The following is a 16,222-nucleotide window of genomic DNA, read 5'->3' as shown; positions in this document are numbered from 1 at the left end:
TAAAGAAATCATTGCATAACACTCTCACCTGTATTGATATTAGATGAAAAATATATAGGTGTATGTGCTGTGAAATAATGCGAATGGTATTCTACCAAAAATCCGTCTCCACTTATTCTAGTATCCGAAGAAAATACGAGGAAAGCTTTGTTGAAACTGCTTAGAATTTTGTAAGTTGGAGGATGTGCATTGCACAACGTATGTAGTAATTTACTTTCAATTGAATCTCCATCGAATACTTTGATGTAATCAGTTGAACATGAGGCGTCTCCTTCAACATCAAACGTAACAAATGTAAGATTAATAAAAGTTCCAGGAGGCGTAGTTATCAACCAGGAACATCGAGCACCGTTGTGGTAACCATGTGGGTAATTTGGTGTTGATATATAAGCGGCCGGTGCGTTGCATATGTGGTTGACTGAGTCGCCAGAGAAACCACAACCAGGGATATCTGAAACAGTAGTTAATCTCTGATTTTGAATTGAAGATGATATAAATAATTAATAAGTATAAAATGACAGCGTTACTTAAACATTGAATGAAAACCAGATTTAATTAAATATGTCACCCACCATATTGTGGGACCGACGATTATAATATTATAACCACTCAGGTAGGGGTTCGTGATTGCGCTAGTGTGATGGCGGACGGTGACCGCTCACAGATTCAGCATTTTCCTTTTGTTGTGCCTTTATTCTATTTTTGTTTTTTAATATATTATATTTTATTTTATTTATTTATTTTTATGGTGTTAAGCGCATAGAAGCTTTTTCTTGCATTATGCGCTATACAAGTGTAACATTATTATTATTATTATTATTATTATTATTATTATTATTATTATTATTATTATTATTATTATTATTATTATTATTATTATTTTTATTATTATTATTATTATGTTATAGACCATTCTATAATACAGTAATTATGAAATTCTTACCAACTTCATTGTACATGGCAGAAAATCCGTAACTGTCGACGTTTAGCCCAGTATGATAAAAAATCACAATACAAGAACAGTTCGATATCAACAATGGTGGGTCATCTCCACAGTGACGTATCAGTAGATGACTACTTCCATCACACTCAAAAATGGAGATGAAATTAATGCATGATCCGCTGTAAGCATTTTTTGGTATCAGAAAATCAGTAAAGTTGAGTATTATGAATTTTCCTGGGCTCGCTTGAATTTTATAAATACAGAAGCTGAATGGATTGAGTTTGCTTGGAAAGTTTGGGGATTCTACAGTTCCTGACGAATTTGTGTAAATCGCAATGTCCGTACACTCTTCCTCGAGGTCCTCTGAACCCTCTGATAATAAAGAAGGGAAAAGTATGAAGTAGTTATAACACCTTACCATTCTGTTTCGCGTAATTTGCCGAAATCATACCGTAAAACACAGTGTTTTGAAGATAATATTGAAGATTGATGTAGCAGCAGACAACATGTGGATTTTTCAGTTAAAAACACACAACAGCTTTTATCTTTAAAAAACAGGCGAATCCCATGTACTATTAACTTTACGGCCGCAAAACAGACATGTTTCTGTTGTCCACTACTCTTTTAAGATACTTGGTTAATGTTCCATTATGTTTAGCTGTAAAGTTTGCTACTTAAACAATTAAATTATCGTTTCGTATCTTTAAAGTACTGATCCATGGTGTAAGTATACACCAAAATGAATAAGTAAAACAAACTATATCAAAGCAAGGAGCTATCCAATTGTTAAATTTACGTCGCGCATTCACAGACGCTCTTCACACAAGAACAAAATAGTGCGCATTAGGCCTTCTTTGCGTTGCTTTGGTCCGGTTGGTAATAATAACAGGACTGTATCGGCCTCTCATGTAATTATTAGTAATAGTATTGGGTTTTATATTCTTTTAATTATTATTGTTGTAATTGACGTCGTTTTTTGGTTGTTATTATTATTTATATTTTAAAGATTATTGATGGTATAGGAATTGTTATGACATCTAATGTTTCTGTTTGTGTCTCTGAAAAAAAAAATAGGCAAACTTGGTCTAAAATATTTGCGTTTAAACATGTTTTCCGTGTAAGGATGATCCTACGGGGTGAAATCCATAACAAGATATTTTTTTTATGTTAGAGCTGCTTTACTTACCCATTTCCTGGTACGAAATTACAAAACTAATGCTACTTGGCATATCTGGTGTCAGTTCATGTATTTCAACCTTAAAATCTATTTGATTGGTCAGGGATATAGCATTGAAATCGTTCTGTACACCACATATTATACCGCGCTCGATAACACCCATGGCTGGGTGTCGATCGGTGACGATCAACTTATCAATACATTGCAACGTTTCAGCATCTTGTCGAAGATTCGACCAAATCAGAGTAAACCTTCAGGGAAAGAAATTAAGTAAACTGTTTTGATGAACGAATGCTTTGTTTAGAATTGTACAAGAAATGTTAAACACTTTAACTAAAACTTGACGACAGAGCTTTCGTCGGAACTTCAAAGGCATCTATGTCCCTTTATCACCTTTACTCCTTTTCTTTCCTAATGCAATCAAACCTTTATGCTGCTTGTTTATTAGGGTTTGTGCTATTATCGAGTGGTTTCATGAGGAAGAAAATGTTCCCCCGAAAAATTGCTTCGGTGCCATTACCATCAAGAATTGTATTACAAATTCTGGAGAGGTGTTAAGTGTTGCCAAGGTAATGTAATGATTTTGGCAACATTAAAAACCTTTTTTAATACATAAGTTATAGTAACTTTCCATGGTATGGAGATACACCTCTACTGGTAATAAATAAAGATAATAATTATCATATAAATATATACACACATGTATGTATGTGTGTAGACCCTATATGAATGTATGCATGTAGCCTGAGGACAGACAGGCTGAATTTACTTGGACATTACGCTCACAATAAACGTACAGCAAGAAAATATTAGAGATAAATTATACAAGAGGGATGAACGGAATTGGAACATACCGAGAGCAGGTATACTGTTACTTATACTTATGCTTACTTGATATGATTGCCCCTCCTGACAATAATGCGAAAATGACAGAAAGTGCCGGCATCATAGAATGGTGGATATCCAAAGAAGCTGAACATTCCTGATGTCGTTCTTGATTCTATGAATTGGTCTTCATCTCTGAAAATATCCTGACATTTTATGTCTGAAATTTCTGGGAATAAAGCAAACGTGATTAAAAAAAATTTTATATTTTGACAAGTTTGTTGCAGGTTGAACAAGGTCATTTTGATTTTTTCCCCTTTTAAATCAAATTGAATTAATACAAAATGTCTTCAATTACGAAAATAAATAACCTTGAAGATACAAATTAATGTACATGACAAATGACTGCTTCCTGAAAATTAGAACCTGTTAATCATATGAGGGCGCTACATTTCATTAGAAGTGTGTCTCCGAACCAATAAAAAGTACGATGAACCGTATGACCGTATACTGTAATTGCGATGTAAAACCATTATGATTGTTGTTTTTCTGTATATGAGGATCTGTGCTTTAATGGACCATTCACCGTATAACATTTAAATGAATTGCCGAATATTGTCACTTTTGGTTAATAATAAAAAAGATTATGGTACTTTATGTACTCTTGTATGGGGGAATATTCAAAGATTTCATAAGGTGAAGGGAAGACACTAAATATTTGACAATTATTATTGTATAAATCTAATTTATATGTATACATATATGTGTATATATATATATGTATATATGATTATATATACGTATATATATATGTAGATATATATGTATATATATGTGGATATATAAGTGTATATATATACACAAGCTGTCTCTTATACACATCTAGATGTGTATAAGAGACAGGCTAGAAACTGCTCCTATGCATTGTCCCTTAAATCTAACTCTTGTTCCACCGCATATCTCTCCAGTTTCTGAAAATATTATTGTATATTTAATTCGTCTCGTTTGTAAAATACACTGTATACCACACTACAACTAGGCTATACATATAGTTTTAATAACCTGACATGCATAAAACAGGACAAAACGATATAACACGAGATACAACTCGAGCTTTCCGCTAAGCCCCGGGCCCTTGGATATTGATGTTTAGTTCCCACAAAACGACAGTGTTAAAATATTAAAAAAATTGTTAGACAGCACGTGCGTTTGTGAGACGCGCGCGTATTTCTGGCGCTGTTCTGATTAGTCAGTTTTTAAGTTTGATTGACACTTCAAAAGGGTGGTCTATTATAGTTGATAGGATTGCTAAAGAGGTGAAGCACATGTTGAATGAGTTTTGACCTCGTTGTAACTTTAGCAGCTTCAAAAAATCCATTATCAATCAATCGATCTATTTATATGACGAAATTTTAACGGTATGAATTATTACTAAAATAACAGAACTCATGACGTTTATAATTTGTATGCAAATGAGGAAAATGTGTTTGAATGGGTTCGGATTGCCTGAAACAGCATACGGTGCATGCCAAGGTTATTACATTATGTACGTAATGAAAGGCAATAACAACATTACAAAACAAAATGTAATTGTTATTAGGTTTAGAAGCTTTCCATAAATTAAATTAAAGGTGGTAAATGTTGAATTCACTTTAAAAAAAAAATCACATAATAAATAATTCATTAATATCTTTCACTTAAGTACACAAGTTTAATTGTAATTGCGTACTAGTGGGTGTACTTATTTATAATGCATGATAATGTTACAATGTCTGTATACGTGTCTTTGGTGTCGCTGAAGCCGGGAGCACATCCAGTCTTGATGTCAGAAACCTGGCATGCACTGTAATTAAATGGACTTTTCCAGAGTGTCAATCAAACTTAATAACTGACCAATGAGAACAGGGCCAGGAATAAGCGCGTGTCTAAGAAGCTCACGCGTTGTCTCACAAACGCAAGTGTTTGCGTATGTCGTTATGTGGGACCTTAGCAACAATATCCAAGGGGCGGGGTTTATTTTTGGAAAGTTCCATTATCAATCTTTTTGGTATCGTTATTATAATCCTTAAGTCCATCAATGATGACTAACTTATATACAATACGTTACTTTTGTTGTATTCCTATAACCAGGTTTAACTCGAAATATAAAATAATAGTAAATACATAATGCACTTTATTACAGTCCTACCACGTAATCGGCAGCCTATTAGTTCAAGTCGAAGACAAGGGCCATAGCCCTCCCATACCGTTGGACCAATTCGAATCTTTTGTGTTACGAACGGACGCTCTAAGGAATGCTGTAACGGTGTATTGTTATCCGCAAACGATTGAAATTTCTGAAATAAGAAGAAAGCACCAAGTTGGGAAAAAATAGTAAAATTATTAACTTTGCGTAATATGTCTTTGCAATGACGCATATTAGAAAGAGGCAAGTCATGATTCCTCTGTTTTTATCTGCTTCATTTGCATACTGTTTCACATCACACATATCTTTAAAAAAAAAAGCATTAAGAATTGTATGCAACACCCATTATCAGCATTCATCCTTGCCTTTATTCATGAGAACAAATTCTCTCACAGTGTATGACATTTATAAGAAGAATATTTCAAAATTTATGTATAAGTACTTCATGGGACAAGTACCAGTGTCTTTTAATAGTTCTTTTCAGATTTATGGCTATGTACACATATATGGTACAAGAAATAAAGATAACTTGTGTATAACAAAAAAGAACACAAATATGGGACAAAAGGGCTTAACAAATATAGGGCCTAAAATCTGGAACGATATCAATGTACAATTAAGACTCAGTACTATAGTATTTATAAATTCAAAAGAAATTTAAATAACCATTACTATGAAAACTATAAATGTAATGCAAACCTATGTGTAAATAATTGTGCTGTATGTAATCATATTTAACTTTTCTTCAGAATTTTCAATGACTATTGACTTGTTACTTTATTTATAAAATTTATTTTTTTGTGATATCGTTGTTAATTTTATTTCATAATCAATGGGCGCCCGTCATAAAGCTTGCTTGCTGTGGCCACCCTTTTTCCACTTTATTTAAATGTTCTGATGGGCCTACATTCTTATCAATTTTTTTTTCTTATGTATTTCTCCGTCTATGTATTTTGTATTGATGATGTGGAAATAAACTTTATATTGAATTGAATGTTTATGTGTCTGTAATTGTGATGAAACTGAGCTGGATTGGTCACATACTGAAGACTCCTGAATTATTGAAGCATGTAATAGTAGGCAAGATGGAGGCAAAGAGACCAAGAAGCAGAAGACAAATTTGGATTCTCGATATGTGGAGATAACGGATAGCAGAGGATAGAAAGATGGCGGAAAATAGGATCCGCGGACCTGTCCATAGGGGAGACTACTACCAAAGAGTTTAAAACTACAAGAGGTTCGACTGCCCTTATTTTGTATACAGGCAGTGGAACGTTAAAAAGTACTCCTACGAAGAGGCGTGTCCTTCATAAGAACGTAAAAGGCGTCCGTATCGAACGCGTGCTGCGTTTCGAATTCCAGCATACATTCTATATACGCGCAGCACGCGTTCGATATGAACGCACTTTACGATCTTTTAAAGGCCACGCCCCTTTTGGGTAGTACTTTTTGAAATAGGATTGCGTTCCAAAGAATCCCCGGCAGTCGGATCTCTTGCAGTTTTATACTCTTTGCTACTACTGGACTGAACTGATTGGACTTCTGGGGTCAACTGTTTTTGAGAAATGCTATAGAAAGAATAATAAAAGGAAATAGAGCAAGAGAAAGAAAAATATTTTGCTGTTGAGTTACTCAAGGACAAGTGGAATACCTTTATTGCACCATCAAGCGTTCTGTAATAATTCCAAACATCCGGCTTATATCTGCTCAGGTACTGCACTGTATACCTGTAAATCCAGGACAAGTCGTGGTCGTCGCCACTACCTTGCGTTACTACGCCAGTAATGGTATGCAACTCAAGCAAATCAACCTATATGTAATACAATATATTGTAATGGTTACAGTAAGTATGTATCATCACCATCGTCATTACCACCATCACTATAATCATCATCACCATCATCATCACCATCACCACCATTACCAGCTACCTGTAGCCACTGGTTGGGTTCTTGGTAGCGAGGCTCCCAACACGATCGAAAGCGATTACTTTGGCTACCTGTCCACGTTTCATAATGCAAACGGGCATGAGAAGGTGGCAAGTAATAATAGTTTGACGACGCTGTCATTTGCGCATCTGCAACTTCACCAGATTCAATCCCAAGTCGTCTATTGCATACTAGAAAATAAAAGTGTATGATTTTAATATTATTAGTTGTACTTTTATGTGTCAGTTTTAATAATGACAAAAGACACAATCACAGAGTACAGCAATTGACATATAAACATTAATAATAAGAAATATAAACAGATTCCTCCGATAACAATAACATATAAACATCAGTAATAATAATTAAAAACAGATTTCTTCCTCAAATATTCAGAAACATGCTAAGAGTGAATGCTGATATTGGGGCATTACAAAGTAAGTAAATAAACAAACAAAAAAAATACAGCTTATGACTTAAGAATTAGAAACATATTGTCCATTGTGATAAAACACTTTTTGAAAACAATGAGTTGAGAGCAGTTGATATCAGATTTGCATAAAACATGCGAAAAGTGTAATCGTCCGCCAAAGTTAAACTAATCAAATGACAATTTATCCACCATCTAAACACACATTGTGACACCTATCATAGTGTGTTACAACCTTGGATGGATCGTTTTACAGTATTGTGTTACAAATATAGAAATAGATTGTAAATATTTGTGTGACAGAGTCAATACTGTTTGAAACGGTATATTGATCAAAGAAATTCTAACATCATTTAAAAGAGAGTATAATGACGGCTTTATCAAAACAAGTCTGTTATTTTAAAGCTTTGTCTACACTATCAAAATTCATTTAAAAAAGCGTAACATAAAATTTGATAGAACAATATCATCAAAATACATCAAACTACCTCAAAAATTGTAATGTATTTTGATGAAACTGAATTATCAAATCCGATTGATGTGATTTGTAGTGTTTGCTTATATTAGTGTTAAGGTGTTTAAAAAAAAATTGACAACTTTTTGACAGACGACATCAAAATATGTTGAACACATTCAACATGTTTTTATACAACTTGAAATTATGTGATATGACGGCATTATGCCCATATATGGGCATATCACATTTTCTTTGTCACATAAAATTTTATGTAAATTTGTGATATATTATGTTATTTTATCTAAATTGATACAGAGTTGCAAAATGTCGGAACTCCAGATACTTACAAGAATAAGGGCATCCAATGAGTTCTAGCTTCAGACAGACACCGCCAGTCCATGTAGTCGGTATGATTTTCACTTGATGTCCTTGAATATTCGGGATCAATACATTCACTTTAATGTGTCTTGGATCCGTGTTTGCCTGAAATTCCTGTGTTGTTAAAGAAAATATGGTAATTTTTTTTTATTGTATTGATGACTAACAATGGTATCTAAAATGGTATACTATACTGATCAGTTTAACACTGGAGCTTGTCAAATTTCTAGCAATTTAACATTAGAACATACCAGGTTAGCATTTCACACCGGTAATGTTTTCTTACCTTCAGTGCTCCGTTAGTTTCTCGATATGGAATCCATCCTCCGTTTGCCCTACAACTAAGTTGGTAACTAGTCACCCATTGGTAGGTTTTCTCACATCCCTGCGTTGCTATTGCTGTGACAGTATACTTTTCGTGTAACTCGACCTAAAAATCATAATAGTCATACAATTATTTATATACACCTTGGACCTGACATAGGTATATCTTGTGTGTAAGCAGAGGTGGCGCCAGGATTTTCCGGACGGGAAGTCCCCAACAGGTGGGCTGATTTCCCCGACGACAAAAAATTTTAGTTAGGTATATTGACCCATGGTTTCTTCAACATTGTGGTAATGCAAGACAAGTATGCAAGACAAACTCCAAGCTTTTAATTTTTCACATGAAATCAATAAATGTCATGGAAATCAAAAAATATATCTGCACTATTACTGAAAGTACGTTATTATTTCTAGTGACCTTTGCACTACCTCTACCAAGAAAATGTATTTGACTCGACATTATCGATGTAGGCCTACCCTAATCCACTGACGGTCATTCAGTGCTGGTATCCATCCATTGCCTGACCGGCCATATGGCTTCAGTCGAGCAGCTGGCCCGTTGTTTTCCGTATTAAGTGTACTCGACGCTAGTATTTGACTATCTTTTATATGTCCATTTATTAGTCCAAGGGGGCTGTTACAAGCTAAATTGTATACAGTAAGAGAAATAAATGTATCTCTGTTATATGCCATGCATCAAGGTCTAGTGCTGTCTTATTACGCATGTGCAGGAGTGATGCTTTGGATTTGAATTCCCATTTGGTTAAGGCGTCTGCATGAACAGCAGAAGGTCCCGGGTTCAAATCCCGGTTGAGGCCTTCATAGAATTATAGCATTATTGTTTATAGATTTATATATATTATATACAATATATATATATATATATATATATATATATATATATATATATTCTAAATGATATGCAACTTATAAACTGTAAGAGTAATTTAGGAAAGTTAGAAAGTATAGGACAACCATAGTTCTCAAGCACTTACTTGGAACATAGGTCAACAATGTCTGCATTAATTCATACATTTGAACGGAAAAGACATCATATTCACAGAAGAGATTGTACATTTATAAATAATATAGACCTATGTTACTGGTACTATTCAACATAAATACTTTACCATCGTCGATACAACCAATGAGCTCTAACCGCAAGGCGATGTGCTTGAACCACTGAAGAGGGTAAAGTCGAATATAATTCGCCCAAATTGGGGGCTCGAAAAAAGTCTTCGCCAGACAATCAGGTTCTCCATTAGCTGTAAAGTTCTACCAAGGTACGTTAAACACATCATTGTTTTAATTATTTTTAAAAAAATGTAAAATAAAGACATATGCAATATAAAATAAATTAAAAACAATTAAACAAAAATAAAACAGTTTTCGTTGGCTTAGGTGAGTGTACAAACGGAAAAAAGAAACAGAAAATATTTGAAAAGTACCGGTATAAGTTTTATGAATTTTAAATTGAAAAAAGAATTATGGTTTGTGAAAATAGAACAACTTTAAAGTAAAATAATCAGCCATTTTGCATCGTGTGCAATTAAAATGTTAAATAAATGGTAAATCTCAATAATTGGTAAACAAACCTGATCTTGAAGATTTCCAAATTCACCGTTTCTTGACTTATATAACTTAACATTCCACCAATTCTTTCCGTTAAGGCTATAGCGAATCATAAACTTCTCAATCCAGCCATACGCATCACCGCCGCCCTGTGTAAGGATTCCAGTGATCTTCATACGTTTTCTGAACGACACCTAAAATAAATAATAGAGAAGCTTAAAATTAAAAATGCAATACGCCACATAATCACCTGCGCATGCGTGGACGTTAATAATTATTTTGTTGTCTGAATTTTAGGACGCGCTTTGGCACAAATCTACGTTGACGGTACGCAGGACGGTCACGGTTGAGTAAATCCATTCTAAATTGACGTCGCCTCGCAAATCAAAAGCTCCAATTAATTGGTGCTCGCAACTTTGCACCGGAACAATATTCTATATCCGTAGAATCACTATAACTTTATATGTTGGTATTCGCTTACTTGAATCCAGTGTCCGCTTTCAGTGTCGTTGGCCATCCATCCTGATGCATCATTGAGTCTCGCATTTGCTGGTTGGTGGTTTTCATCATAACTACTCGACGCACTTAATTGACTGTCCGATACAACTCCAGTTTCTAATCCAAGTGGTAGTGGACACTCATCTAAAATACATTAAAACATCACATTTTGCTATTTATTATCAACCCATATTTTGTTTTTTATTGTCTTTTTTCTTCTCGTCTTCCTGTTTTGAAATGTTATATATGCAATTTTGAATCACAAGCAACAGTCTATACCGTGATTTGTAGATATTATTGGAAATAAAAAAAATAAAAACAACAACAACAATAATAATAATAATAATAATAATAATAATAATAATAATAATAATAATAATAATACTAACAATAATAATAATAATGATAATAATAATAATTTGTTTTTAATTTTATGGTTAAATCATTTATTTTTAATAGGTTTATTTTAATATTTTAATTCGCCTTTTAATAGAATTAACCATATAAAGTTTATTTACAAAAGTGTACTATTGTCCTCTTTGAATTATGGTGTACAAAGGTCAGAGACAAGCAAAAAATATATATTCCAACAGTGCACTGTTTATATTCCATAATGTTACTAATTTCTAAAGTACCTTGACTTCAGGCATAAATAATCGTTATCTCTGCATCATCGTTTGCAATGTCCTATGTTATAAGCTAAAGCTTTCTGATTTGTATAATGACTGGTTTTTAAATTTAAGTTCATTTACTTCAATGGGTTTGTTAATGGGCATGTTGTTTAGGCCTACTTCTTGATGGTACGAGGTAAAGAGGTAGAGATAAGCGATTAGCTTTGCTGTGTCATTTTGCTAAATGTCTATCTAATGCATTGTTGAAGCCCGTCGGTTAAATATTATTATTTAAATATATATTTTAAACTACGGTTCATAATGTAATTTATCATAAATCAAATATTGTACTTTTTCGTGATTGAAGTGTTCTTTCTTCGATTATTAAACTATTCTGTTATGATGACTGTATACATTGGTAAAATAGTATTAGTTATATTACTATTATGCCTAATATAAATATCCCTCTGACCCAGAAGGAATGTACCTGCAATGGTCCCGCCTTGAGTTACAGGTTAATTAAATAATAATAATAATAATAATAATAATAATAATAATAATAATAATAATAATTATAATAAATAAATAATAATAATAATTGCTTGCGTGCAATAAGATAACTGATGATGGTAGTAGACTGCCGAAACATGTCTTGTTGGGGCCATTAAGGCCTTAATATATTGGATTAATCATAGGCTTTGCCTATGATGAAGATACGATCTGTTGTGTTGTTTTTGAAAATAATAATAATAATAATAATCGCATAATAATAATAATAATAATAATAATAATAAAGAAAATTCATATCAGCTTCTGATAATAATAACTATAATTAAATAAATATACTTTTGCTGACAATACAAAGCATTATAACACAGAATTTGCTGGTCTCTCTCTGTAAAAAGCAGTGAATATGTCAACTGATATCAGTCAATGACGGCCTGATGTCCTCAAGACAAAGGCCGGCCAACAAAACAACTAACAAGTAAGTAATTAATTTATTATTATTACTGTAGTTGCTTATAATAGTTACGATAAATCATTATTATTCTTGAGTATATACCGTATTAATTATTATTATCATTATAAATATACCGTAATATTATCATTGTCATTTCTGAAGGAGTAATCCTACTACTTAATTAAATTCAAAAAATTATCTCCAAGCTAACATTTCCAACATGGATGTATTCCTTTCAATCCGTCTCGACATATCATAGTATAATCATAAATTATTGGTGGCCATTTATCTAGATTTCGTAATTGAAAGGTAAAACCTTATTGTTATTTATATCTTTCGTTGAATTTCATACTCTTTAAGGTGCAACAATTTAAGTATACATGTTTCGCTTGCTTTTCCTTTTAAAACCAAAGTTATCCATCAAATAACCGTAGGCATGATTATGTTTTAATTTATGACGAAACTAAATTATGACAATGCTAACTCAGTTGAAGATATCCTGTCTTTCATAAAATACCGTATATAAAGAAAAAGAAATCTTCAATATTTTGAAATAAACAATAAAAATGTTACATAAAAGGATTTATAACCTACAGATTGATGATATACATGCTTCTTAATATGAAAATCTTTAAAATTGATTACTAATTTGAAGGTCTAATGCGAAATATTACCGTATTGATAGTTTGTATGTGTCCAATAAAAGGCCAGATATTTTTGATCATTCTAATTTTCAATATAAAGCTATTAACTTATCATTGATTTCTTTCTCAAAACTGACAGCGCGTCTTTAAACAATTAATTGTATTATTTTTGTGAAGATTGTAGAATTATGTACAAGAGGATTCGAAATTTTATAAATAACACTGGATATAATCACTTTAAACTTACCTGGATATAATCGTCGTTTGTCCTCATAAGCATCGCATACTATAATTACAAATTCAATAATGGTTATAACGTCTCTATACAGTATTTTAAAAAAAATATATATTCAGTAATATTTTAAATGATAATGGTCTGTATGATGTATTGCGTTAATAACGATACTTCTAAGGTTATATACTTATTATTACCTGAAAAAAGTCTGAAAAAAGCATCAATGGATCACATTTTAACTTTAATGGTAAAGTATATCAAATGATGTAACTACAGGTACCATTGTTGTAGGAATGTTCCCAAAGAGCGCACAATTGACAGGTGCCAACCCGATGATATATAATGATGAATAAGGGTGGGGCTCGATGATATGGGGTGGGGGAACTAGCGCGCAAAATAAGGAGATTTGAGGTGATTTTTAACTACTTAAGCGTGATTTTTAGGGGGACGAATGGGTAGGTGGGCTCCTCCGCACCCCTAGATCCTCCACTGATAAAAAATAACTTCTCAACCAGTCGTCACCGTTTTCACGAAGTGACACAAACTTCAAAAATCATATTTTTTTTCTTTGACATTTTGATTAGCCTATTTAACTTCAACTTTTCATCAAATTTTTAAGAGTGGAACTACACTATTAGCTAATTAAGCTAATTTGCTGTTGCGCACAAACCGAGAAAATGGATTTTTCGTTTTCACGAACAGACACAAACATTCATTGGGTTATTAAATGATGCGCGTGCGGCGTTGCAATCGTTTGATCGCTAGGTAAGGCCTAGCTTGGTTAGGGCTAGATGTAAAAATTAGATTTCCCTAGCTTACCTAGGCATACCGGTACGCTTTTTGCAGTGTAACTTGGGATAGGTCTATACACGTGCATATGTGGAATTATTTGTAAAAACATAATGATTAAAGCAGGATAAGCCAAGATTGTAGGCCTGTTTTTGCCCTTGACTACAATGGTTAACACATAGCTAAAAATACAGTTTGTGCAAGTTTGTGCCTTAACAACGGGTGCTCGTACAGCGCGTACCGTTTTCACGAAGAGACACAAACTTCACTCTACGTGTAAATAACATTATGCTGTATTCTGATGGTTTTCACGAACTGACACAAACATTTCACGCTAATTAACAGGTTTATTAAAGTTAAGAAAAAAAAAATAAATTACACATTTGGATTTTTTAATGCTTTATCTTTAAACATATGTGTCCACTTCAAACGCAATTATTTCTCAAAACGTAAAAATCGTAATCTATTTTGTCAGAAAACAATTAAATAGTAATTTAACTGTTCCCTGATTTTGTAAAAATATTAAATAAAATCTGCAATGCCACAACCTGTTGTTGGACGTGCACAATTACGTTAGCGTTATTTTTATCTGAATAGACCGCCTTTTTGTACATGCAGCCAATCACAGATTGCCTGCTTATTCAACAGGGAATTCAACATGATAATGATTTTTTAAAAAAAGATATATTTTAAATGATAAGAGCGTGGACCAGTGATATCAGAAAAGAGACTGGGCCAACCGTACCCGTGATATCTATCGGTTCGGTCGACCATACGTCATCGATACTGGTTTCGATCGGCACGGTTGTGTAGTGATTTTTTAAAATGATTAATTCAAAGTTCTATTCTACGACCACGCGTGACAGGGTCTATTGATTGACTGACAGGTAGGCCTATATAAATTAATATAAAAAATAAATAGCCTAAATACAGAATGACTAGGCAATTTGGTGACAACTTGAGATGACAGTTTGGTTTTTATTCGTTTAATTCTTACGAAATCACTCGATGTGTTGTTGTGTATTCTGTTTAGACAGCCACTTGATTTTTTTTTAACGTTTTGGCTATCCACGGATGTCAGTTTTCCACTATGCTCATGTACTTTATTTATGTTCATCCAAAAATAAAATTTCAAATTGGATTTAACATATTACACGTAAGAATAAAATCACAGGCGTTAATGGATAGAGCAAAAGCAATGTTGTATAGGAGAGTCGTGGTACCTAAGCCGGAGAGAGAAACAGTGATAGGACCAATGGGAATGGGGAGAAAATTGGCTCCCTAGATTTTACATATCATGAAACCACCGATAGAAAACCCTGCTAATATCCACCCCGGACCCAATACGCAAATTTTTGCTATCTGCCTGGTCGACGGTGCACAATGAAAACCATAGCTGTTCGGGCATGGTCAGTCATGCTGAAAGACTATCTTCAAAACAAAATACGAACAAGTACAACAGTCGTTTAACAGTTGTATCAAAATTATTGAAAACAATTTTTGGCCTTACTCGTTTCTTTCCTTGTAAAAAGATCAATTGTAGGATAGTGAGCAGGGGAGTGCTGCATTCCTGTTGTGAAGAGACTTTCGTTTGATAATACACATTTCTTGTCATCCCAAGGCCTAATGAAACGGTACTCGAACGATCGACATACAAACGAAGTAGTTTCCAGGCACTTTTCGGCACACATTTCTTCTGTCATATCTGGATCCCGTATGAACACATTGTTAAGGTTAGATATGTACGAGTTTGGATGGCGTGTGAACCGAGACAGGGCGGTGGATGTACCTGCAAAATAAAACATGTAAAATGTTTATATTAATACATAAAATTTTTTATCAAATGAATAAACAATCATTGAAATAACGACATTCATGTAAATGGGAGTTTATTTTTTTTAATTATATTTTCGTCGTGCGGCGAAAACTACTATATTATGTGCTACAGGCAGTTACCTATCATAATTATGGTAAATGCTTGCAGCATATATTGTATTATCCAATGCCCTTTGTCCAGGGGTGAACTCGATTAATAATACGACTTAACAAACGACTTACACGTATCAATCCTACAGAAATCTCTCTTTATCAAGCCATCGTATTGGTAGTAACACCAGGGCGCTGATGCATTATCTGGGTTTCTGCAAAAGTTCTCTTCAAGCTCTGCAAAAATGTTTAATAAAAATTAAACTAAAATAAAGACAAAAAAAACTTTCAAAATGTTATCTATATATATATATATATATATACTGTCTCTTATACACA

The 16,222-nt window shown here is 33.3% G+C and overlaps 1 protein-coding gene across 1 annotated transcript in view; it reads right to left on the bottom strand.

Moving 5' to 3' along the window:
* Positions 1–16,222, bottom strand: part of LOC117113409 — a gene marked incomplete at its 5' end in the record, with an annotated part of 48,770 nt that overhangs the window by 17,960 nt on the left and 14,588 nt on the right. Inside the window, 17 exons of the mRNA XM_033256731.1 lie at positions 29–451; positions 944–1,315; positions 2,130–2,371; positions 3,012–3,174; positions 3,851–3,916; positions 5,134–5,281; positions 6,782–6,940; positions 7,062–7,249; positions 8,293–8,437; positions 8,610–8,753; positions 9,125–9,291; positions 9,778–9,922; positions 10,243–10,413; positions 10,701–10,861; positions 13,181–13,219; positions 15,468–15,746; positions 16,016–16,120. Coding sequence (XP_033112622.1) covers positions 29–451; positions 944–1,315; positions 2,130–2,371; positions 3,012–3,174; positions 3,851–3,916; positions 5,134–5,281; positions 6,782–6,940; positions 7,062–7,249; positions 8,293–8,437; positions 8,610–8,753; positions 9,125–9,291; positions 9,778–9,922; positions 10,243–10,413; positions 10,701–10,861; positions 13,181–13,219; positions 15,468–15,746; positions 16,016–16,120 — 3,117 coding nt within the window. The remainder of the gene's footprint in view (positions 1–28; positions 452–943; positions 1,316–2,129; positions 2,372–3,011; positions 3,175–3,850; positions 3,917–5,133; positions 5,282–6,781; positions 6,941–7,061; positions 7,250–8,292; positions 8,438–8,609; positions 8,754–9,124; positions 9,292–9,777; positions 9,923–10,242; positions 10,414–10,700; positions 10,862–13,180; positions 13,220–15,467; positions 15,747–16,015; positions 16,121–16,222) is intronic.

This window comes from Anneissia japonica, unplaced genomic scaffold, assembly GCF_011630105.1.
Source record: "Anneissia japonica isolate Jap-2015-1 unplaced genomic scaffold, ASM1163010v1 scaffold493_len2256704_cov171, whole genome shotgun sequence".
NCBI classification, from domain to species: Eukaryota; Metazoa; Echinodermata; class Crinoidea; order Comatulida; family Comatulidae; genus Anneissia; species Anneissia japonica.
This window is presented reverse-complemented; position numbering and strand designations above follow the sequence as displayed.